Source organism: Athene cunicularia (assembly GCF_003259725.1).
Source record: "Athene cunicularia isolate RWA chromosome 20 unlocalized genomic scaffold, athCun1 chr20_part1, whole genome shotgun sequence".
Classification (NCBI taxonomy): Eukaryota; Metazoa; Chordata; class Aves; order Strigiformes; family Strigidae; genus Athene; species Athene cunicularia.
In genome coordinates this window covers 5,273,567-5,298,791 of record NW_020799125.1, presented here as the reverse complement: position 1 = coordinate 5,298,791, position 25,225 = coordinate 5,273,567, and the positions used below count along the sequence as shown (strand labels likewise).

The window sequence follows — 25,225 nt, the reverse complement described above, 5'->3', positions numbered from 1 at the left end:
GGAGCCAGAGCTGCATCTTGAAGAACAGGGTTGTGCACACACATAGCATCCTGTTAGATCTGCGTTTGACTGAAGGGGAATACATCTTTTCACCGTGCAAGTCGAAGTACCTAAGTAAACATTTTCTATGTGATCATGCTCACTGCTACAGGCAGAGAAGCTTCACACCTAGAAGCTGTATTTGATCAGTTAAAATTCCTGTGCAGCTGCCTGCGCTTCTCACGTTTTGCAGTCTGTACCTCTCAGTAGCTACATCCCAGCATGCTGCTCTGCTCAGAGAACCACAGTCGTACTCAGGATTTACCACCTTATGTAAGTCCATCACCTGTCGAGTCCATTGTATCCATCTGGCATGTAGCCTACTCTTGCCTGGCCTCGGCAGAAGCTGTCACGGAAACATGGCAAGGTGATGCCACAGCTAGCACATTAGGCCAGCGAGCCATGGTGATGTGAAAGCAAAGCAACTTTGGAGACAAATCATAATTACAGTTTTGTATCTTTCAGCCTTCCGCATTCCTTGGCACACTGACTGGGCAGTCAGTAACTGGCACGTGACTCTAGGGAAAGTCTTTCCTAAAAGGCCTCTTGTAGCATTAGGCTTATTTGCCACCCATTGAAACAGATTTCAAGCTTTCTACTTAAGAGGGGGTACTGGTCTGGGATAAATATTTCTCATTTCCTGTACACAGAAGCTGTGTTTCCACCAGAGGTGCCCTGTGAGACTGAATCCCAGGAAAAACTGAAGTACAGTAAAGGAAAAGTGGTTAAGATGTAGTTCAGGTGAGGAAGTTCTCCGTATGGCTGTGAGGGACCCTTCAAACATGCTGAGTACAACTGCTCCACTCTGCTGAGCAGGATGTTGCAGGACAGCCCACACATCCCCTTGTGTACATGTTTAAGCCTTGGTGCAACCAGGAGTCACCTTTCACACAGCACTCACCCCCAGGTATGGATGGTAATACATCAGGTTTTCACAAAGGCCTTTTTTAACAAAAAGTGATATTGGTGCCTTAAAAGTTGAGACAACTTTGAAAGGCGTGAAAAATGTTGGCTTCTTAATCCTGAATTGATATGATTGTGGCAGTCTTATTTCTATCAAGCACTGTGCAGCCCCTTGTGGTACGTAGTATTCTTGTATTCATTGCATTTCTAAAAGAGGAAATACAGGAACATGTAGCAAAACAGAAGGGTGAGACTTCTGACTGCGGTTAATTGCGACAAGTTGGTGACAGAGAGATCAAGGAAAATTCCACTTGCAGACAGACTTTTTTCTCCTCACTTTCAGACGCTAATAGGGCGTTTCTGGTTTTCATTCTGTTCTTTTGAATCTCACCTGTTGTCACATAAATTATTTTTCATGAGAATCTTTTCTACAAATTCCTAAATGCTTTTAGGGGTAGAGCTGTCGGTGTGCTTTCTTGAGCCATAGTTCCTAACACACCATGGCTGTGCAAGGCTGAAGTCTCTTCATCCTGCTGTCATTATCTGTATTGCTCAAAGTGACGCTGCTGGTGAATGGCAACAATGGATAAAAACGCAGGAATCAACAGAACTGCCAAGGTATGTGTGGGGTTTTTTTGAGTATAGCATATAAACAATTAAGAAAAAAAGGGTCCTAGCCTAGGCTTTGATGTTTAAATTCAGCATGATAGTTTAACTTGGTGATGCAAATGCTTGGTGTTCCCGTCTGGAGAGGGACAGAAGGCTTTTACGATGCTCATGTACCAAATGTCTCCCTGTACTTTTTGTTGTGACAAAACTATTAACTGGAAGAAATGTCCTCTTCGGAAGGACTCTGAATAAAGCAGGATTCCCAAAGAACAAATACCTGTGAATAAAAACATTTATGAAATAATAAATATATAATTTCAAGGTTCCACCTGGCTTACTGCTATCCTGTAGTAACATTACACATGGTTATATTGTCAAAGACTTTCACTGACAGTCTAGGTGACCTGTTGCACGACAGATAATTTCCCTATGTTACATGTAAAACAGAAGAACTTTTGAAATACTGTATTTGTTTCTTTTGAAAGACTAGATGTATTTTATAAGGTTTTTTACATTTATTTGTGTATTCACATTGCACCTAGTATAATTTTTTATATATACATAGATAAAATAACCTGCTACAGCTATACAGGTTAGAGAATGCTGAAGTCTTGATTCAGAGTCAGTGCCTTGATTGTCCTACTGCCTGCAAGTCTAATAAGCAGTGTAATGGGATTATTATTTTCATCCTGGATTATGATCTCAGTGTTTACTGTAAATAAACTGCCTCCAGGAAATCTGATACAAAATATAGGGGGGGGGAACCTTAGTACAAGTTCGATGAGTTATTCTTTCACACTCAACATTTTCCATGAAGGCATGTAAAGAGACTATTTGCATGTTCAGTCATCAGCAATTGATGCTAGACATTTTTAATGTCCATAAAGAGAAGATATTTTCTATTCCTAGGTATGATATTTTCAGTTTTGTTAAATGGGTTGCCAATGGCTAACTAAATGTAATGGTGGCAAGCTGATTTCCTGTTCTGCTGTGAGCTCTTTAGACACAGCCACAGCACACCCAGTCAAATTCAGCTCAGTAACAACTGAAAGTCAAATTTATTATATAAATGTATTATATGCATCTGTATAATTTATGAATTGTTCATAAGGTTCCTACTACCCTAGCGCTCCTGCTTATTATAATATTTGAGCGCTGTGCTATATATGAAAACAGTAAGGATGTGGTTTTTCTACTGTCTGGACTTGAAGCACCATGTGCTGACCATCAGTAGTGGTTTTACTGTGACAAGTAACGCTTTGCAGTTAGCACTGTGCCCCAACTATTCCACCTTCACAAGGAAAACTGTTTCTGAAAATGAATTCAGAATATGCGCACAGCCTGAGAAAAGATGTTACTGCTTTCTTGTTGCATATACACCTGAGACAGAGTCTGCACAGGAAACATTGCACCTCCTGGTGCAATTTAGAACACAGTTAGCATGACGGGCTACGCTTGGGAAATAGTTCTCATACTGTTTGACAACATTCTCTGTGCTGTTGCCAAAGGAAAAATAGGAGCATTTTTTAAACACACATTGAGTTGATCTGAAGTTTGTCTCTCCTTCCAAAATGCCCAGTTCATATATTCCCATCTCGTCCACAAACAAGTGCATGAAGAACAATGAAAGATTTGTTTCTGTAACCATCTCTGCACCCAGGGATGTGTGCGCCCCCAGCCCCGTGGCTCTAGGCTGCCTGCTGTCACCCCTCAGTTGCCATCTCAAACACCTGGGAGCAAATACATGTTTCAAAATAGGATTTGCCAGAGCTAATATATTGAGCAAGGAGTTACTTAAACAGCCAAGAGGAATTACTGGAGAGAACAATGAAGTCCCCATTTTCCTCGGCCTCAAACAATAAATTTGGGGCTATTCTCAGGGATGCAGTCCGGTGGAAGCGGACTCAATGCCCAGCTTTCCTGGGGAAATCTTAAAACTTTAGTTCTGTCATGGGCAAAAGACCCAGGGAATTTTCACCTCATTTAATTTCTTGCCGGTTAACACAAACTCCTAATCACGGATTTGGGTGATTGAGAAAGAATAAACCATAAACAATGAAGCAAGCACTTAAGTAAACACCTTTTCTCCCCCTTCCTAGCCTCAACTTGTCTTATTTTTGTGCAGGGTACACTCAGTCCACCCCGGTATCTTCAAGAAGGTGATGATGTCACAGGAGGTCAGGGCTGGGGGAAAAGCTCTCTGGCTGCTGCTTTGTGATTATTGCCCATTTTCTTCCACTCTTCCATGTTTCTGTCCCTGCCCTGATGTGGGACACCCAGGGTCTGTGAAGGGTGTCCCTACCCCGGCGTGGCAGGGATCCTGTCTGGGATTAATTTAAGAGAACATTTAATTGTATTTGAAGGTAGTTTTGTGGCTGCAAGTTGTGGCTTTGTTGCTTGTATTTCTGGATCATTTCAGATGCTGGTAGCACCTGAAAAATTCCAGGGTAGCAAGTGAATGGCTGCTCTTCATCAGCTGCGTGGCGTGTTCAAACTAGTAAAAAAAAAAAAAAAAAAAAAGATAAAAACACGAAATGCATTCAAAAGAGCTGCTTTGTGCCAGGAGTTCTTTCCCATTTGAACAACAACTGCATTAGCTGGTTGTCTGCTCCTGGTCCCACCCCAGAGGTGTAGATTTTGTTGAGAAAGCATTTTCAATTCATCATTTTATCTTAAAGATTGTTTTTCTAGTTACATGATTGTGGGTTTGGGAGTGAGTGTCTAATTTTGCCTTAAAGCTACCATGGAAAGAGGAAGGAAAAGACTCTTGCCAGAGAAAAGGCAGTGTTGTACAAAGGCAAAACCAGTAGAAGTTTGCAAACCCCAAGATATGCACAAGTACAAAGTGATAAAACCTGGGCATTTGCTTAAGCATAAACTGGGCAGAGCTATTGCTGAGTAAATAGCAACTACAAACAATTTTTTAAATGATATTATTTAATAATAGTAAAGACTTTTTTTTTTAATAATCAAAGGAACAAAATCCTTCAGCTGAGTTAATGTTTAGCTTTCCTCCTCAGGTTTTCTGCCTCTGAACTGAGATTATTTTGCAGGGATTACTACAACTGCAGAGATCTGTTTCTAGATAAAAAAAAAAAAAAAAAAGGTAAAAAATAGTGCCCCAAAAGGTGGAAAACACACTTCAAAATACAGTCCTCTGGTTCTGCCCCACCGCCCTGCGTTCTCCTGTTAAGAAGAGGCAGTTGCAAAGCAGAACAGGCATTTCCCCGGGGGTGTCTGCAGGAGGGACATCTGCGGGTCCTCCCCCGGGCCCCCATTACGGTCAGCAGCTGCGGGCCAACTGCCCCCTGCAGGGAATTTTGCTCTGTAATGAGCCCGGGGCTCCCAGCACAGGCGGCGGGAGGTGGAGGGAGGTCGGGCGTTGGCTCTGCGGGCTCCTGCCTCAGCTGCTGGGCTGGGCTGGGCTGGGAGAGAAAGGGCTGGGATCGCATCCTCCTCCTCAGGTGATGGAGTAACAGGCAACTAGGAGACAACAGAATGAAGGTCAATGTAAGTACTAGATCATTTTCTTTCTGTCACCGTTAATTGAATGGCTTTACCTGCTCCACGTGTAGGGGATGTATGTAGTGTGAAATCTGTGTCTGCCAGGATCCCTTTTCAGAGCACGTTGTTGATTTTATTTGTATGTTATTAACAGAGCACATGGTCTTAATTTTGAAAATATAATCTGAGTTAAACTGAATAAACCACTCAAGAACAGTAGCATGGTTAAAAAGTAAGGGTTTGTGCTATGCGTATTAGGCAATAACATGCTTTATTAAAGGAGTTAACCCCAACTTACCCTGGCTGGCCGGTGGGATAACTCTTACCCATATTTTCTTGGAAATAATGAGCTTATATGACTAACGCTTGAGCTGTACGTTATCTCAAAAAAAAAATGTTTTTTGCACTGATTACTAGAAAAGGGGTAATGGAAATGTTTTAACAACTCGAGTCACTCTGATGAAGAAAACATCAGGTAATTTCCGTATGAGTCTGTGGAAGTCTGTGCGCTCTGGGATGATGAACTGACCACGTCCTGGTGGCCTTTACAAAGAGAACTGAAGCTCAGGAGAGGAAAGGAGTGGTGGCAGTGTTCATTTTTAAGAAATACTGCTTTCCCCTGGGAGGAGGGGGGGAATAAGTGGATGGATCAAATACATTTTATAGTCACATGTTAATGTTTTTGCCCAGACTTCTAGGCACAGACACGTAGCATTAGCTTGCTTTGTGTTAAGCAGAATTTCTTCGGCTGTGGCACGAATTGAATCTTTCAGCCTGACATTACGGCTGATCTCTGGCAGCTGGGACTCGGGGCTGGGTCTGTGTGGTCCCATGTCCCTGGGTTGATGTCAGGGAAGGGGCAGCACACAGCTGCTGCTCGGGAGTGGTGATGCTCGCTAGTGACCGGGGCAGGTGAAGCACCGTCCGCTTCTCTTCCCACAGGAATAATAAAATTTCAAATAAACGCAACTTGGTCCAAAAGAGTGAGTGGTCCTTAAAAAGAATTAGTGTTTTGGGACAGATAACAGCAGTGGGAGAGCTGGAGGGAAGCTTGGGCGTTGTGGCGTTGCTGCTGAAGCAGAGCACACCCTCCCGCAAGCTCTGCGGTGCTGCCACGTCCAGGGAATTCCAGAAGCTGGGCCACAGCTCGGATGGGATGCAGGTGCGGCATCCTGCCACGCTTGTGCACCCAGGGGGGAGAATATACAGCGGTCACTGCAAGTGTCTGCTCCTGACAGCCTGTCCTGGGAATTTCTCGCCTGTTCCCTGGGCAGGCGGGGAAGGGAGAGCAACTGTGAAGCATCTCTTGCTTAGGAAGCAGAAGGTGAAAGCTTGTAGTCACCACAGCTTTCCACATCTTCAAATCCATGTTTGGAAATAAATGTTGTAGTAAAATACAGCGAAGATGCTAAAAGGTTTAGAAAAGCCAGAAAAGTAATTTGCTGTATACGGGGAGAAAAACTTTGGCTAGCAGAGGAACCAAAACCCAGAAATACCTATTTTTTAAAATATTAGGAAATGGCAGTTTATTTTTCCTTCAACTTGGGCATGAGACCACGCATGTGAAAATGCTATGGATGGGAGTGAAATCCTGGTCACACTGAAAATAGTGGGGGTTTCTGTTGGTTTTAACACAGCTAGGATTTGAGTAACTACATTTGTGGAGAAAAGCAACAGAACCAGTTGGTAATCCCACCCCTACATCACTGCCTAATGTGGAGCTGCACAGTTTCCATCTAAGTGTTTCTGCCTGGTTTTAAAACTGGTTGTTCTTTATCAAAAGATAGCCAGTTCCACCTTCCAAAAACCAGTTAACCTTTTGGAATAGACAATAAAAGCAAGTCCTGAATATCCATTTCTTGTTGAAGCTTGTACAAAAAAGATGTGAAATTTTTGTACAACCAGAACACTGATTTTCCAAAATATGCAGACAAAAGAAAAAATACAATAGACCTTCTGCAAGTCACAGAATCTGTTGCACGCAACGGGATGTGCAAGTTTAATGGCTAGAAGGAAGGCACATGCATGTAGATGAAAGATCCGAGTATTTAAATCTTTTTTTCTGTGTATGTTGACCATGTGAACTCTGTCTCCTGTTAACTGAACTGAGAAAAACTTAAATAGGCTCAGCTTGGTCTGCTATTTAAAAGGGACTCCTGAGAAGCATTTTCCCGGCTAATAGGGCAACAGAGAATGTTTATTTCTTCAGCTTTGTTCGGAGGTGAAGAGATTAACTGGAAACCGTTCAGTAAACATGTCAGAGGGTGTCATTGATGCATGAGTATAACTTCAGCAAACACAGCCCACTGCATTTAGTAGTATCTTTTCCTTCTCAAATATTTTAAGTCCCATTTTCCTGCAGTAATAGTCCTTACAGATATTTTTTAATGTGCAAAATGGAGCTGAAAAATATTTATCTTCATCCACAAAAACTCCCATGATTAAAACTACCTTTTTTAGAATATTTCAGTAGGTTTTTTTAAGAAGCACATTTAAGACAGATGAAAAATATTTTTATCTTCTTATTTGAAATGCTGTGAAGTACTACAGTACCTCTCTATCATGTGAAATAGTATGTAGTAGTGAATTAACATTTCCAAATACAAACTGAGTGGGAAGGGAGGGAAGAGAAATTATTTGGCAGGCTTGAAGGCAGGATGCTCAAATTATCACTCGATAATCACGAAGGATTTTTCTAGCAACATTTGCATATATTTTATAAGGATGGGATTTTTTTCTGTTGCATAGTACTATAGGCTGAGGATAAGCACTGGGATAGGAGAGGGATCAGGAGATCTTAGTAACAGTGGGGTTTTTTTGCCTTAGCACAGATATTTATTGCGTAAATAGAGCACAGATGTCAGTCTGAGTACTGCCATTTTGAGGCTATAGAATTTTATATTATAGAATTGTACAATTTTATGTAATTAGCAGCTTTACTGAGTCATTAATTAAAATTTTCCCTCCCTTCATTAATAAACATGAGTTAACAGCTTTCATTCCAAAGACTCCCAAGGGCTGTGAGGCTTTATGGTGGGAACATTGCTGGATAAAGATATGAAAACAATAAATATGTAGAAAATATTATTTGTAGGGAGAGTTACTGTCTTTAACAGCTGATGTACAATCGAATAAAGGGAAACACACTTCCAGCTACACAAGAACTTGTCTTCAAACCTAAGTTAAGTGAACCTGTGTTACCACAGGTCTTGTACTGTAAATCTATTCAGTATGGTTGGCTCAATATATGTGAGTAATTTGCATCGCAGTAATGAGGTCATGGACTCAAGGTATGGGGAAGAACAGTGTCTCAGGAAGAGGCTGCAGAGGATGCAACCTCTGTTTTCTAGGTCTGTGCTCTGTCATTGTCTTGTTAAAATCTGCTCAGTGAGAGGAGAGCAACAGTGCTGTCTGACGAGGTGCTTTCTCATGGGGCGATGAACTGGCTTTTAAGATGTTCTTTGTCTTAGATTTTTTTTTTTTAAGGGCTGATGATGGGGAAAGAGCAACAAACGTCAAAGAAGGAAAACCACTTTGATCTCATCTGTGTTAATATGTCCTTACAATAACCAACATGTAATAAGTACTAAAGCAACAAAGAACTACACACAGCTGGCCCGAGATGGCATTTTGTGGATGATAGTGTTAGACAACCAGTTTCCGCTTCTCTGGTAATAAAGAAAAAATGCAGATCCCTTTAGCCCCAAAGCACAGCTTCTTCCTAGCTAAGCATCCCCTAAGGTCTCTGTGATCCTGGGATGCGGTATTTGTTTATAGCTAATGGCAGGTCAGAGATCCTTCTGCTTACATGATAGAAAGGGGCTGCCACAGTGATTCTTTACATATGTCCTGGACAGCTGAAAGTGTAGATAGGGCCCAATTTCTGACAAATGGCTCCACATTAGATGAGCCAGAGCCTGTACTACAAATAACCTCAGTCCTGTAACTGGAGAGAGCCTTGGTAGACCTTAGTTATCTGTGCTGTTGGATCAAACGCTCACCTCCATAAACCTGCAACTTTTGTCTATAAAATTGTTCCTACTGCTATTGGGATCACAAAATCAGTTGGCTGGCATGAGTTCTCTTAGAAGTGTCTCAGAAGAAAGAGATTTCTTTGGAAAGCAAATTGGAAGAGACTTGATATCCAGTGGCTTCTCAGTAACTCTCTTTTTTAACATGAGCAGATGGAGCCTGTAGGATGCTTAGCTGTGGAGCTGGCTGTGGGCTGGATGCCAGTAAGGAACTGGGCACAGATGGGAGAGTGGCAGTTCCTTACCCAACCTCCCAGTGCTTTGGTTTACTCAGCATGGGCCATACCCTCCTCATATGAGTATTGCTAGGGGGTTCATTTCAGTGGAACATGGACATAACCCATCTAGCTTTCATAACTGACCCAGCTCAGTGGCTCCAGCAGGATTTTTCAAGCGCTCTGGCATTTGGTATCCCCTCAAACCACTAGAAGAAAATCAGCTACCCTATAGTAAGTTCTTTGCTGCCAGAACTACAGCACTTTCCAGTACCAAAGCTAGCTAGTTCAATGCTTGCTTCTATTTATATCCAATAAATACCTAAACACATCAGCACATGCGATGCTGGGAGCTTGTTACTGTTTGTTTTAGAGTTCTAGGCTGATCTTCAACATCTGCGTCAGCATCCTGGGCTAATACTTGTTGAATCCACAGCTGGAACTCCTAAAAATTAATGAAGCTTATATGAACAGTATTGCCTACATTCCTGTGGCAATAACACTGTAAAAAGAAATGCTTCAGTCTCTTCCACACCAGCCTGGTGCAGCCAGGTCCTGAGGGAGTGGGTGAGCAACCAGAATGCTTGGAAAGGAAACAAGAAATAAAGGGGACACTACTCCTGTAAATAGAGGAGCAAAGGAGAACACAGAATTATATCTAAAGGCAGACCTGTTTGACCTTTTGTTTTTACACTTTGTTTGTTTTACACCTTGTGAAAATATTCCTTCTGTGTTTTTGTGGAGATAAGAATTGAGCAGAAATTAGTTACTTCAGTGGTGTGGTGCTGCTGGTATTGGGGTTTTTTTCAATGTATTGCTGTGGCTTTCTGTCAGACTCTGGGAACTGAAAGTACACTGAAGAGTCTGTTCAGGGAAGATGTTGGTAGGGGTGTTTTGTCTTGGTGGTTTGGATATTTTTTTCCCCCATCCTCATGCTGCGCTGCAACGAGAGGCTGTCTTTGAAAGTTTTGCCAGGGATCCTCCTGTAGTTTGCTTGCTAGTTACAGATTACTAATATACTCTGTGTTACACACGTTTCTACCTTTTATAAATTCCTTCAGAGACAAGTTCCAAGTCAAAAGGATGAGAAATCGTCATTAAAATACCATCCTAAGTTTCTATATCCTTTTAAAAATGCATTAAAAAGTGTTACCAAGGGCTGCTAGCTAGTGATCTATCACTAATGCCTTTCACTGTCACCTGGAATTGTATCGGTACCAGTGGCTGGTCTGTTATGCCAGTGATGGGCTGGTACTCCTGAAAGAAAATAGTGAAAAATTGAATTATGTTGTTGTGCGCTTATGCAATACTGAAACAGCGTGGATGGAAAAGATTTGCTCTCCAGCCCCATAGCACTGGCTGTGTGTCCTGAAACTTGAAATTTAATTTAGCACTGCCTTAGATGGAAGAACCTTTTATTTTTTTATTTTTTTCCTCTCCTGTTTGAGAGCTCTACTGACTTGCAGAGGTCTGACAATCTTCCCATTCATTCATGTTCTAGAATCTGGAGGTTGGGGCCTGTCTCCATCACTTCTCTATTTAAGGTCTTAAATTTTTTAATTCCAGCCATGTGGATGGGATACTGGATGATCTGTGAACAGATTTGTTCTAGCTAGGTCAGGTTTCCGAGTATCCTATGATTTTTTTTTTCTTGTTTTCTTATTTAATCCCCTGCTTGTCTTGCAACTGATTATTTCAAAGGTTCCTGGGTATTCTTATCGCCTATAGATGTGAGCCCACATGCCCTAATTTGAGCTGCTTAAATTGGGGACCACTATTCAAAATTTGAACCATGGTGTTCTGCTTTGAATTAGTATCTCGCTCTGGGCTACTGGCCCTTGGCCATTTGCACAGCTTTTTTGGCAAAACCAAAGGAATGTGTGCTGGGCTTCAAGCAAAGAGACCCCTTTGTTGTAAAGGTTTGGGACTTCCATGGTGTAAGTTTAAAATTTAACTTTTCATTCAGTGTGGGTGCCCCTGAATATACACATCTGCCTTTGTCAATTTAAATGTTGGTCAGGTGAGTTTTGACAACCTTTCTGTGGAGCAGCTTGGCTGTTGAATGGAGCTTAGACCTCCCTGTTGTTTTCTCTGACTTGGCTGTTCTCTTGCTTCGCTTGTTTTGCAGCAAAGCAGACCCAGCAATGGCTAGGCAAAGAGATGAGAGAATACTTGGAATTATTTCTCCTGCAAATACCTGCTGCAGTCATGTTTCAGTGTTGCTGAATGGGAAGAGTATCCCCTCACTCTGCGTAACTCAGGTTGTACCCTACAGTTAGGATTTGCAGAAATCCTCACGGATGCATACAGGCCAGATTCTGACATAGTGAAAATTAGTGTATTTACTCCAAAACACATGAGACTTGAAAATAGATTTGTGTAGTTTCATATGTTGGTTGATGAAAGAATTAAGCCCGATGATTTGTCTAGTTCCCCCAAGAAAGACTTAGCTGGGGGAACGTTGACATTTAGATGCCTTTTAAAACCACACTGTGAACCAGTTTTTCCTCTTACTCGTGTTGGTGCAACTAAGAAGGACAGTCTTGTCTAATGCACTAGACAGGGGCTCAGTTCCTGAGTTCAAGCTTCCTGGCCCTGCCACCGATTTCCTGAGTGCGCATGGATAAGGCTCTTCACGTTTCAGTTGCCTGCTTGCAGAAGGGGGAGAGTGTTCCTCTGCCCATCCTCTTCAGGTCTGAAGAAGAGAGTCTGTCCTTCAGTGTGTCTGTACAGCATCTGGCAACATGGGATCAAATGTTAAGCCAGATCTAAAAGTGTTGCTGATGAATAATAGGAAAATCAGAGTGTTTCTTCTCCTGTTTCTTTTTTTTTTAATTGCAACACATGTGAAGCCCCAGCCCACCCTAGGCTGTACTCTGTGGTGGGATTCCTGGAGGCCTGACTTCAACACAGGTGGCTCAGAGCACTTGGCATTGTCCAAATAGAAAGTGAACTCCCACGTTCAAGGCAAGAAGGGCAAGAAGACTGTTTTAACCAGACTAGGACATGAGGTAAATGGGACTGTTGTCCATCTCTGGCAGCTGCTGATGGACAAGCCTGTGTATCATAAGAAGGCCATTGTTCATGGCCACCCCGATGAAGAAATGCATGCCGCTAACAACAGGCTGTTTTCATCAGCTGAGCTGACAAATTGGTTTTCTTCTGTAACTCCAAGTCAGCTGTTGCTTTATAGCAAATGCCTTGGACAGAAATACAAGGCATCATGTTTCCTATTTGGGTACTATCTCTTTGGACATTACTTGCACTTTCTGATAAGAAACTAGTACTGAAACAGTGTCCCACTTACTGGGAAGCAGTCAGTCCTATTTTAAAGATGAAAGCAAATGGTGTCTTGTACTGAAAAATACTATGACCACAGCACTCTACCTTTTGCACAAATGCCTCAGGTGAATAAAGCTACCTACTGCTCCTACTTTTCATTCTTTTTAACTGTCAACTTGTAATGAGTAAGCAAATACCCAAAGGAAACTGCAAAAAATGAAATGTGACTTATACACAATTGCCAGAAATTTATAGGCTTCAGCTGAGACAGAGTTGCCCTGTAGTGAAGAAGCTGGCAAATATGAGTATTTGCTATCTCACAGATTATCTGTGATCTTAGGAAAGTAGTTTGCTCTGTTCTTCCTTGGTTTCCTGTCTTAAAACAAAACAAAACAAAAAAACCAAAAACCAATAAGAGCACTTTATGAAGATGCTGAAAGATATACTAGAGACAGAAGTATTCAGATACAGGTGATGGAGAGAAGAAACACAGACGCTGTTTCAGGTGTGCTTACCTGAAGATAAGCTCACAAATGCACAGACCTGCTATGGAGACTTACCAGCCAGGGGAGCTATTTGTTTGGCGTTAATGTGTGTATAATTAGCTTTATTTACCTGAGCTAATGTATCCCATAGATCATTAGTCTGGGATGCTCCGAACCAGTAGGATCCAACTCTCCAGTCTGGGGTGGACATGGACCCAACTAGCTGGAGTCTGAGTCTTCACAAGTACTGCAGCCCATGCTGCTCTTCAGCAGGATTTCTGCCACTGGGGTTACCACTGGACACTTACTAACCCCCTTAGCACTGCTGTTACTGAGTCTGCCTTTATAAGGCTCTGAGGAAAGAAAATGTTTAAAGGAAAATAAATAAAGTTTGGTGTTTGTTTTGGTGGTTGTTTTTTTTCAGTAAGAAATAATTAGCCTTTTTCATGTACATTTGAAGTTCTCTGATAAATTTGGTAGCAGGCAGGAAGATATGAGTTTTATTTTTGGATGGTCGATGCATTTTCTCTGCAGCTTCTGACAAAGAAGTCACAGAATACCAATGGGGAAAACACCTATTTTTCATATGGTGATGTTCACAAGTAATAAGTCTAAGTAATGAATGTTAGTAGCGTTCTTCAAGAGCTTTGGGGGGAGAATGTGGTGAAGAAATACATCGTGGTACTGTTATTATCTATTCCTTTACCACACTGAACATAACAGAGACAGGCTGCAAATACTTAACTCTCTAAAACCGATGCTCTGAGAAATGTTTAATTTGAGAACAGGCGTACTTGAATTAAATTGAAGTTAAGGTGGAGATACACACCGAACTGGAAACCAGTTAACACGTTTGTTTTTGTAACTGTGCGACACTGGTGGTTTTCTTCTCTGCAGAATACCTTGGCAAAGGCACTGTACGACAACAAAGCGGAGTGCTCAGATGAACTGGCCTTCCGCAAAGGAGACATCCTGACGGTTCTGGACCAAAATGTCATTGGCAGTGAGGGCTGGTGGAAATGCTCTCTCCACGGCAGGCAGGGCCTGGCCCCCGCGAACCGCCTCCAGCTCCTCACCGCCTCTCAGGCTGTCCTGCTGCCTCCTTCCACCCGGAGTGACTCCACAGAGTCACCAGTGGCCCAACAGAACATCTACCAGGTTCCTTCCGTCCCCAAGTCTACTGTGTTGTCATCTACCTATGAGAAGATGGAGGGGTGGGTTAAATCTCCAGCCAAGGTTTCTACCCTGTCTGCCCAAGGAGTATATCAGGTACCAGCCTTGGCTGCACAGCTGCTCAGTGAAAGGACCCAAAGCTCAACAAACCAGGTAAGAATATAAGCAGCTGTAAAAGTAACAAATTTTATTATTAAAATAATTTATTACTCATTGGAAGTGGGAAAATAATAAAGGCTATTGGTCTGAGCATTTCAGTGGAATTTGCAGCAAAGCCATTCAAATAAATGGTGTTTAGGAAACTCCCATCAATTCTACTATAGTTTACAGCAAGTGAGAAATGCTGCTCTGGGCAACAGATGACTCTATATTCTGTAGTCACTCACTTCTTTTGACAGTTTAAAGCAGCTGTAAAATAGGGCAGGAAGTAAAGAATACACCATTTGTTTAGAAGAATCTAGATATTATTTACAAATCTACCCTAAAGTTAAAATAACAAGGCACAGAACTTTTTCCTCTGATGGTCTACAGCATGTGTCTGGCCAGAGTCCTCTGGGTCACATGTGGGATCTTTGCACCTTGTCTGCACAGGAAGATGGTTTGTAATTTTAAAAAAAAAATAAACCCCACAACAAAAACCAAACACGTAAACACCCTTTGCTGTGTGATTGCTGCCTTTGGTTTAGTTTCTATTTCCGGCACCTCAACAAGCTCAGAGTGCTGCTGCCTCTCTCTTCTGCTACTCAGGGTTGTCACTGCACTCGCACAAAGTAGCAGCACATACTACAGACATCCTGGAGGGCACAGGGCTTAGATGTGTGGCCTGAATCAGCTTCTGTCCCAGGCTGGACAGTGACCAGGGTGTAAGGGATCCCAGGGGGGAGTTGCAAACCCAGATTGTCAGGGGTTTCATTGCAGCTGCCTGCCCTGGCCTCTTCTTTCTCCCCACTCCTTGCATTGGGCGTTCAAATGGACCATGTGCATGGAACATCTGATTTGACTAAATGTTGCATCAAGTGTCTTAACATCAAAAACCTTGTGCTTTCTTCAGCATAAAATAAATGAGGAATCTCCTTTAATAAAGGGTAAACAGATGGAGAGGGAGTTCAAGTACAAGTTGTTCAGTCCCATGAGCTCTTCAGCCCTGGGTGTCTCTTTATTCTGTGAATGAAAATCGCGTTAGAAGTATTAATTGGAAAAGGAAAGAAATTCAGCCCTGAACAATATAGCCTTTTAGCTGATTTAATGGTCATTTGATCTATGGGCTCAGTTGGCCACCTTTCCTTTCACTGTGTTGAAGGCAAGCTGCAGAAACTCAGGTGCTGGTTCCTTCTGTGTGGCAAATGGGTGTTGGAAAACAGACAAACTTGGTCCACCTCTGGTGACTGAATTCTCAGTGCTGCAGCTGCACATTCAGCCTTTGTGTACAGTTAGCATAACTGCAAGCTCAAACTGAGTAATAGCTACAAAAGACCCTTTTGCACTTGCTGTGATCTGATTTCTCCACGTTCCTAACCCTAAAGGTGCAAATTGAATGAGACTGATGCAGATTTTCCATGTTGTGCCAGTGAATCAGGCTGACGAGGTCATCTGTTATTCTTTATGTGAATGAATGGCCTAACAGAAGAGCTCCTTGGCTATTTCTGTCTCTGTTATTTCATGAGTTTGTATACCTAAGCTTTGTTTACTCTAACAGAGAAGGGAAAAAAAAAAAAAGTCTTGGCCTGCTTCTATTATTTAAAAGTTCAGATTTGCCCGAGCTGCCTCGTGGACAATGTCACAGCTGTTACTGCACCAGCTGTACCACGGTGGTCACAGCCCGTCGGCAGATGCACAGGGAGGCTCAGGGGGAGCAGCCTGTGCGAGCGCAGGACGAGCTGCAGCGCTCCCCACCGCCCTGTGTAGATCCTATGGGACAACTGGCAAAGATCCTGGCATACTCAGCTGTCCTCCAAGCAGCTGGGTAAAGCCACTCTAAGTCTTTGAGGGAGCTGACTGCAAGCAATAAAACAAAACAAAATCCCTCGAAACCTGTGTGCTTTCACCCCATAGAAAAGCCTCCTCACTTCTGCCTAATGCACAGGGCACCTTCTTGTTTTACTGTGACTCAAAGTACTTTAAAAAACAGTAAGGTATGATATTCAGTGACTCTCCTTTTTGCTGTATACTGAGTAAGATTTGTCCATCTGAAAACAGACCTGGGCTAAGGATGGCTTTCTTGATACCACTTATTTTTTTATTTTCTGCCTCTGTTACAGACAAGACAGCTCACATCGCAGAGTGGTAAGGGGATTTGTGTCCACTTCTCATTCCCTTTCTTCAGATGAGAGCTAAAAGCTTTCAGAAAGACAAAGCAAGCAGTGTAAAGCAGGAGTCCTGTTCCTCTGCCATATTTCCCCTAAATTCAGTCACTACAACACTCACACTATCTCCAGTTCTAAGTAATTTACTGTAACACAGAGGTGTTTCTGTGGGCCAGTAGTTTACAATACTCCATTTATAAACCAGCTGCAGAGAGACAGGATAAACCCATGCTAAATGAACAAAATTCCATGGGTTTGGGGTTGATTTTTAAAAAAGCTCTCTCCCAGCATTCATATTTTGGCGTCTTAATTGTCCCACACATCTGGTCATAGCTCTTAAGATGATGTTTCAAGCAAACAGGAGAATTAGTCTGTAATTGACCTAAATAATATAACTCCCATATTGGTCTTCTGTGTTTACAGAGCAGGACAGGACATCAGGGTAATTATGTTTACTCCTACCAAGTAAGTCAGTACAGAATAATATAGCTACTGAATAATGAACCTTAGCCTGTACCTTTTTGCTGCTCTTACTCCCACTAAATATGGCTCTGTGAGACTGGAGAAGTAGAAATTCCCCCACCTTCAATTTTTAGTGGTTCTGCTTTTGAGTAGTCTAAAGATTTAAGTGATAACTGAAGCTGGATTTTCTCCAAATTTTTTGCCTCCCTTGGTTAGTAAGGCAAATTTGTATGTGCCAATTCTTATCTTATCTGAAAATCAGAAATGCAGGCAAAGGAGAATTATAGGGAAGAAGTACCATGCCTTCTTGAAAGGTTAGTTCTGGTCTCTCACCATCAGTCAAAAGCTGAAGGGTTTTTAATCCCTTGATAGTGATTACTCCAGTGGTGACCTATTCACCTAATTGAGTTTTCAAAGATGTCCTGAGTTACTGTTCACTGGAGGTTTCTCATTATTGGTTTTTCTCCCCTTCTAAGTACCTGCTTACTCTCCCAAGAGCATGCAGAGCTTCAGTCCCAAATATCAGGAGCGAGGTGTATGATGTCCCATCCACGCAGCGCCGGGAGTCCTTACTCACACAGGTGAGTCCTGCCACGGTCCCCCCTCTGCAGACAGGACCCTGTAGGACCTCAAAATAGATTTTGAGGTAAATTCAATTGTTTCCCTCTTTGATTTTTGTAAAACTTGGCAGAAAATAATAAATTTTTAGGGAAGTTCAAAACCTAAAGCAGTTCTCTTATGAATTTGTTAGACACATAGAGAAATGTGTCTAAAATTTGGTACGTTTCTAATAAATATTTTCAGTTTTACTTTTACTGACTTCCAGGGCACAGATGAATTCTCAGTATCAGAGTGTCATCCACTCTGCCTTGGTTTATTGATCAGGAAATGTGCTTTGTCTCTGTGTCATTCTGTCAGGAAGATTTCGAGATGTTTACAGAAGAGTCACTAATGCATGTACAAAAAGAAACTAAATGTCATGGGCAACAAAAAGCAAGGGATTAGATCATGTAGCCGTGACGCACTCAGGGTAAGGGCAACATGTTGACTGTGTTTCCGCTGAAGTGTCCTGTTACGTGATCTTGGTGCTTGGAAAGCGAGTGTCACCATGTTTCCTCTGCATCTCCCTGCAGGCTGTGCAGGTCGCCAGGATGGGGCAGATGCCAGGCCCCAGCCCATCACCTAACACATGAAGGTGTGTGTGGGACTGGAGCACGGAGCCTCCCTGTGCACCTTACGCTCCCTGGCAGCACCTGACAGTGCAGGGCTGAGCCCACGCTAATTCATTTAGTACCAAGTTATCCACACGCGTCTGTGTGTCGCCCACTTTGTCCAGGCGGGTGATCCCTGCTCAGACCGAAGCCAGGCGTGCAGATGGCAGCTGCCTTGCGCTGCCTAGTGCCCCCCCGGGGTGCTGTGGCAGGCACTCAGCGGCTCTCAGCAGCCTGAGTTTGACCCACGCTGTCCAAACTAGGAGCTACGCAGTCTGTGACCTGAAAGCCTTTCATGCCACCAAAGTCTTCGGTGGGGTCTAAACCGGATTGAAGTCAACCTGGGTTTTTTTTCCCCTTTGACCAGAGCGGTGCCACTCCACCTACCGTGCGAAAGGGCTCTGTGCTGGTCAGATCCCCCGAGTGTTTCCAGGAAGAACAGAAGCAGCTTTACAACATCCCATCCAGCTCAGAAAAAGCAGGAGCTGTTATCCAGAAAGCCTCACCGGTGGGCAACGTAAGTAAGATTGGTTGGATACAAGAGAACGATCTCTCATTGCTGTGATGTTGGGCATGTGTGCTGAACCTCCCTCAAGGTGATCATGGGGATAAGACCAGCACATCTTCAGCACAGTACTTTGTCCTTCATATTAAAGAGACAAATACGACCTGTCTCCTAGATAGTTAGAGTACCAACTAGGACTAGAGCCACCACTGCGTTTGCATTTGCTCTTTAGACTGCAGGCAACATGATCTCTTGCCTGAACTTCTTTTTATAACAGTGTGAAAAGCAAATTCAGTACCCTAGATTCTTGAATGACTCTTTGTAATATTTAAGCAGATAGAAACTAACTGTCCCCACTCCATCGAGCACTCTCCTGCCACCTTTTTGGGAGTGAAGCACACCTGGCTTTGGGGGGGTCAGGCTTTCCATCTCTTCCCCACTGTTTGACAAGTAGTGAAGAAGGGGTTGATCTGAAATTTCACAAGTAATGAAGAAGGGGTTGATCTGAAATTTCACAGCAAAGAAAATGCCTTCATGGAAACTCTTTATTAGTTGAGTGCCAGGTATTTCAGGTTTCCTGCATGGTTTTAGGATCCAAGAGAATTTTGACAGACTCCGTATCACACTGGCCCAGGACTGAGGTGTGGGATGTCAGGGCAGATCGTCCCAGCACAGGAAATCTGAGGCTTCCTGGTTTTGTAGATTTACAGAGAAGTGCTGTAGGTTCACGGCTGCCCCACGACCGGAGCAGCCAGTCTTGCACAGAGCCTGCTCAGCAGTGACAGTAGGACTGGTGCTACCCAGAACTGGGGTGCTGGCAGATGAGCAATTGCTGACTGAAGCTGGCATTCCTGACATCGTCACGCCTGTTAGCAACTGTACCGACCAGCTGCAACAGCCTGGGAACAGATTTCCTCTCAGAGACATGATTTATCGTTGCTTCCAAAATCAAATTTTTTTACAATTCTCTGTTCATGGGCAATTTAGAAAATTCTGTCTTTGGTCTAAAACACTCTTGTCTGGGCTCCCCTTCTCACGCATATTTTTTGCAAATGGGGAAGACTGATCTGGCCAGTTCTTTCTAAAATTTTTGTTACGCAGCAATAACTTCAGTTGTTTCTTGTTGCTGCACACTCCTATAGTTCCTTGCACTCCCTCATGCTTGTGCTTCGTACTTGTAAGGCATCCAGATGCTACAGACTCTCCTGAAGCTCCTATTGGTATTAGTCTGGATTTTCTTACACAAGAAGTGGTCCTGCCTTCACGTTTTCCAGCTTAGAATTCAGCTGTACATACACGTATTTTTAAGACATTTGGCAAGACTTGCATCCGTCTTAGCAAACCTCTATCAAGTTAAAATTTAAACTCATTGCAATTACTTGAGAATAGGCGGTGGTGTCTGTTGGTGATTTATTTTTTTGTCAGGGTATGCATATGAATGGGGGTGGGGATAATGAAAAATCAAGTGTTTTCTTATGCAGAGGCTAATAAAATCTTACCTCCTTCAATCTGTAAAATTATTTAACACTGGGTACTAATAAACTGGCATTTCACTTTTCTTGTAGCCATTCCAGAAAACGTATGAGTTTCCCACCCCAAAGGAGCCACAGAGAGCCTACAGATCTCACTGGCTGGGGACATTGCTGTATGATTTAATCGCCTGTGCTCAAAATATTTTAATCTTCATATGTGCAGCTTGTGCATTTTGGAAAGAAAAAATACAGCGTAGCCTTTTTGTGATGCAGTTCCATTGACATTACTGGAGTTGCATATGTTTACATGCTCTGAGAATTCAGTTTTATTTTTCCTTTCTTGTTTAAAGCCCTAGTTTATAAATCCTGTGTGCTCTGTTGCAGTTATATGATGTCCCTCCCAAAAGAGAAACTGATGTTTCAGAAAATGAATCTTGTAAAAAGTGCTGGGACCATTACAATACCTTGCCAAATCCTCGGAAGTCAGAATGGATTTATGATATTCCAGTATCACCTGAAAAAACAGGATTAAAACAAAACCCTTCTGTGGAGAACCAGGTGCTGTATGATATACCACCAGTCAGATACAAGCCGCTAACCACAAATACTGAAGCCAAAGTTTTAAATCCACAATTATATGATATTCCACCAACACAACGGAAATTAACTTTTCCAGATATCCATCTTTATGATGTTCCATCCTCACGGGATATGCTCCTTTTGTCACAAAATGGTAGCTGTGATGTACCCCCTAGTCTCCTGACTCCAAAGACTGAGACTCAGATCTCTGAAGAGAATGTTTATGATATTCCAAAAAGTTTGCCCACCGCTGTGCAGTCCAAGAAAGAGATGGAAGAAGCCAGTGATATTTCTGGAGACCAAGCATACAGTGCTCCTCCAGAGCTCTCAAGATTAAAATTAGAACAAGACACATTATCTGTTTCTAGTGTGGATAGCAGCACATCCTCAAACACTTCTGCTGAGTCTTTTTCTTTGTCATCATCCGAAGAGCCTGTCAAAGAAGTTAAACTGGACCTTGATGTAGCCATCGAGACACTGACTAGACTGCAGCACGGTGTATCCAGCTCAGTTGCAAGTTTAATGATCTTTGTGAGTAGTAAATGGAGATTACAAGAACACCTAGAGAAAAGCCTTGAAGAAATCCGTAGAGCAGTTGATCACATAAAAGTATCACTGGGAGAATTCTTGGCCTTTGCTCAAGCCATAAAGGTAAATGCTTCTTACCTCACTGATAACAACCTTCAGACCAGAATTAAAAAACAGCTAGAAATCCTTATGAACTCATTCAAAATTTTAACAGAAACAAGAGAAGCTCTAAAAAGCTGCAAGTGGTCACTAGAGGCTTTGGTCCTCAGGAAACCTCAGAACAACCCAGATGATCTTGATCGCTTTGTTATGGTAGCCCGCACGATACCAGATGATATCAAGAGGTTTGTATCCATCATAATTGCCAATGGAAAGCTTCTCTTCAAAAAGAATGAGAAGGAACAAGAAATGAAGCAATCAAAAGTGAATCCAGAACACAAAATGGCAAAACAAATCACAATGCCAAGAAGAATCGAAATAGATTCACTTCAAAGAAATAGTCCTGATAAACACGACCAAACTCCGGTCTCTTCTGAAAAGCCAAAAGAAAATGTCACTGAGGACTGTGATTATGTTCAGCTACAGGTTAGTATAACAGGATTTTACTATCTATATTCTTGATCATCTGCAGAGTTTAAGCTATTGGCACTATTTTACCTTTGCACTAGTGGCAAATTCCAGACTTCGTGTGAATTCAGGATCTTGTTAGAGTGCTAGGTGGCACATGTAGAATGATCAGTAATTTTAAGTAATAAAAAGAACTGGCATTTGAGAATTTACCCAGCCAGCCAGCACTGAGAAAAAAAACTTTAGCTTGCTCATTTAAATTCATTTGAGAGACAGCTTTTAGCTGGGGGTTAGCAATTTGTTTCTCTTCATTTGACTGTTAGTTCTCTTTTTGCCAGTACATTTTGTTTGTTTGACATGACTATACAAGAAATGTTAACTTTCTAATTTGAGGCGTATTGGAAAGCATGCTTTCATAGAAAATTTTATTTTAACAAATTAAAGTCTTACTGTGAATTATCAAATTTGTTAAAATAATTTTTTTCTAACATTTAAAAATGTTTGTTAGAATCATTCTCCTTAGAATTACTGCATGTCTACTAAGAATATAACTTTTCTTGGTTTCACAAAGTTAAAATTTAGAAAATGTTATGTTTTGTTGATGTTGGTTTCAGTCTTAGATCTTGCAAGATCAGGCAATAAATTTTTAGGAGGAAAAAAACCTGCAGTTGCTTCTGATAAATGTACTGTTGTTGTCTGTAACATGAGGGCTGCATAGCAAGGAGTTGTTTTCCCCTGAAATAAGAGAAAAACACATTTATATTTCACTATTTTATGTAAACCATTTCAACTTTGATTTCATTTTGATTTGTAACAGGCACAGAAAATCATTTCAGGTAAAGAAGTAGCAAAGAAGAGTACAGATTCAAAACCAAAGGTATTTCTGATTTTGAAAACTATTACTTATGAGGACTTCTAGTCCCTGATTTCTGTGCTTGCTAAAATTCAAAATAAGTTGCATTTGGACACACATATCTGTACATAGATCTGTTTGTTCTTTCATAGTTCATTTTTGCAGAACTAGTTCTTAGAATTACTGCTGAAAACCCGTGCAAAACAATTATTTCCCTGAACCACTCTAGTTTAAAGTAGTACTATTTATTTGCTTGCCTTTGTGTATCATGTGGGATAAGGCTGTGAGAGTTCGTATTTCAAAATAGATTGTCAGGCAGTGGTATAAGGATTGACTCTTTTGTTATTGTAGTTTTAATCATTCATAATCCTCATGAAGTCAACACCATTAAAGTACAAGTCTGAATGTTCTGTACTATCTGAAAGCTTGACGTCCAGACTCTAAAGGACTGATGTTTAGCTACAGCACTTCGCGTGCTATTCATTACTGAAATTGTGTTTAGTGACATTTGTTTAGGGAAAAAAAGGCAATCAGGAGAAAATACCACTTTGAAGTCCATTATTTATCGAAAGAGAAGTTATAAAAGAATCATGGGCTGGGGCAATTTGGAGACTATTAACTAACAAAACTCCCTGTAAGTGAAGAAACATGTGAAGAATAGAGGGTAGAGCAAATAAAGAGTCAGTCAGTGCCACCGAGTCTGATTTTTATTTTTTTTTTTAACCTTTTTCCAGGTTTTGCCATCTGCAAAAAAGACTGTAATTCAAAGCAAGCAGGACTCTGCAAAGAAAATCACTCTCCCAGAACACTGCAAGCTGTGTTTCAGTGCACTTCACAAGGCAATTAGTGTATTTACTAATAGTCTGAGCAATAACCAGCCACCCGAAGTCTTCATATCCCACAGCAAATTGATCATTATGGTGGGACAAAAGTTAGTGGATTCCCTCTGCCAGGAAACTCAAGAAAGAGATGCTCGGAATGACATTCTCCACAGCAGCAGCCGGTTTTGCAGCCTCTTGAAGAATCTGGCTCTTGCCACCAAAAATGCTGCAATACAATATCCAAATGCAAATGCTATGAGGGAACTTCAGGACCAAGCTGAGGAGCTGTCTAAGTACACACAGCAGTTTAGAGCAATGATGGAATGAAAGACACTTTGCTGGTTTTACAAATTCTCCGTTGTTGTTGCTCGTTTGGCACATGGCAGCTCAGTGACACCAGCTTGCAGTCACCGCTAAGAACTGGGCAGTTCCCTGGGGGGCAGGGGAAGATCCACACAACAGCAGATGTAGAAGAGGATGTGTAGAATTAAATCAGTGCTTTCTTCTCCATTGTTCAGATCCTGCCTGGAAATGTCATCTTAGTAGCCGGGCAGAAATGTTTGCTGTGTACTAGAGCAAAATTATTTTATTATCTGGCTGATTTCTTATTCTTTAATTTCTATAGAGGTCAGAGAAATTTGTTTTTTCTATTCAGGTATGTAAAGTTTAAATTTTGCTGCACAATGTGCTGTAACTTATGATATCCCATCATCAATTGTTTCCTGAGGACTTGACTCAAAATTTGCAATTACCTTTTTTTAAAAAAAAAAAAACCAAAAACAGCTGCAAAGCTTTTTTTTTGTTTTAATTTACAAATGGGATGAATGTATTATGAGACAAAATCTGGCAGGTACTACACGTAGCTTTAGATGTTAATGGGAAATGTTCCGGCTGGTACCAGAGCACAGAGGAAAAAACTGACTTTGGAGGAGTCCCGGCTCCTGATAAATCTACGGGGAGCACACCTCGGTCGTCCTCTGTCGCAGCCTGGAGCTGTTCAGAGCATTGCTCCACCTGAAACAGAATTTATTGTAGTCACTAAATACGCAAAGGCTTTGGACAAGCTCTTCCTACCAACTGGACAGGTGACCTTATTTCTTGCTGGTGAGGCTGCTCAGGCCCTTACTGTGTAGCTCGATAACTTTATCCCCAGATTTGCTGGACCTGAAATACAGCGGTGAAGGCCCTGTAACCACACAGGTGTATCGTTTGTACGCCTGTGTTATTTGTATTTTTTCTAATTAATTTATTTTAAAGTTTTTTAGCTGAAATTTCAAAAACGTAGCCTTTCTTGGCAGCGCTGTACCTGTGTCTTCGCCCTGAAAATGGACGACTGGCGTTGGGCAGTCCCAGCTAATCTGCACTGCGCCAGTGCCCACGCGCCTGTTGGCTGAGGAAAAACCACTTCCCTCATCTTTTTTGTTTTATTTTTACTTGGCAGTCACCATGTTTTATACCGGTATTTAAACGTCGATGTTTGTAAATATTGTTTGCACAGTTAAATGCAGTAACTGCATTTCACGTTGGCTTTGTACGTTTTGTATTAAACTCACTCCTGGAACTACCGAGTTTTTGTCACTTCCCAGCCAGGGAACGCCTCGTTTGGCCAGAAATCCCCCAAAGTGGGTGTCCTGGGGCGGGGTTTCCTCACCAAAAAAAAAAAAAAAAAAAAAAAAAAAAAAA

General features: G+C 42.0%; 1 protein-coding gene across 1 annotated transcript; it reads left to right on the top strand.

Moving 5' to 3' along the window:
* The first annotated feature begins 1,516 nt into the window (after positions 1–1,516).
* Positions 1,517–23,923, top strand: CASS4 (Cas scaffold protein family member 4). The gene is made up of 7 exons (XM_026862144.1): positions 1,517–1,560; positions 13,966–14,394; positions 17,483–17,587; positions 18,585–18,734; positions 20,579–21,886; positions 22,686–22,745; positions 23,456–23,923. Exons 1-7 carry the CDS (start codon positions 1,525–1,527, stop codon positions 23,867–23,869), a joined length of 2,502 nt encoding a protein of 833 aa, XP_026717945.1. The 5' UTR covers positions 1,517–1,524; the 3' UTR covers positions 23,870–23,923.
* The last annotated feature ends 1,302 nt before the right edge of the window (positions 23,924–25,225 follow it).

Coding starts and splice junctions, on each gene's coding strand:
- CASS4 (XM_026862144.1), top strand. CDS start 1,525: ATGGATAAAAACGCAGGAATCAACAGAACTGCCAAG. Junction 14,395..17,482: donor CCCAAAGCTCAACAAACCAG/GTAAGAATATAA, acceptor TCCCCTTCTAAG/TACCTGCTTACTCTCCCAAG. Junction 21,887..22,685: donor GTGATTATGTTCAGCTACAG/GTTAGTATAACA, acceptor GATTTGTAACAG/GCACAGAAAATCATTTCAGG.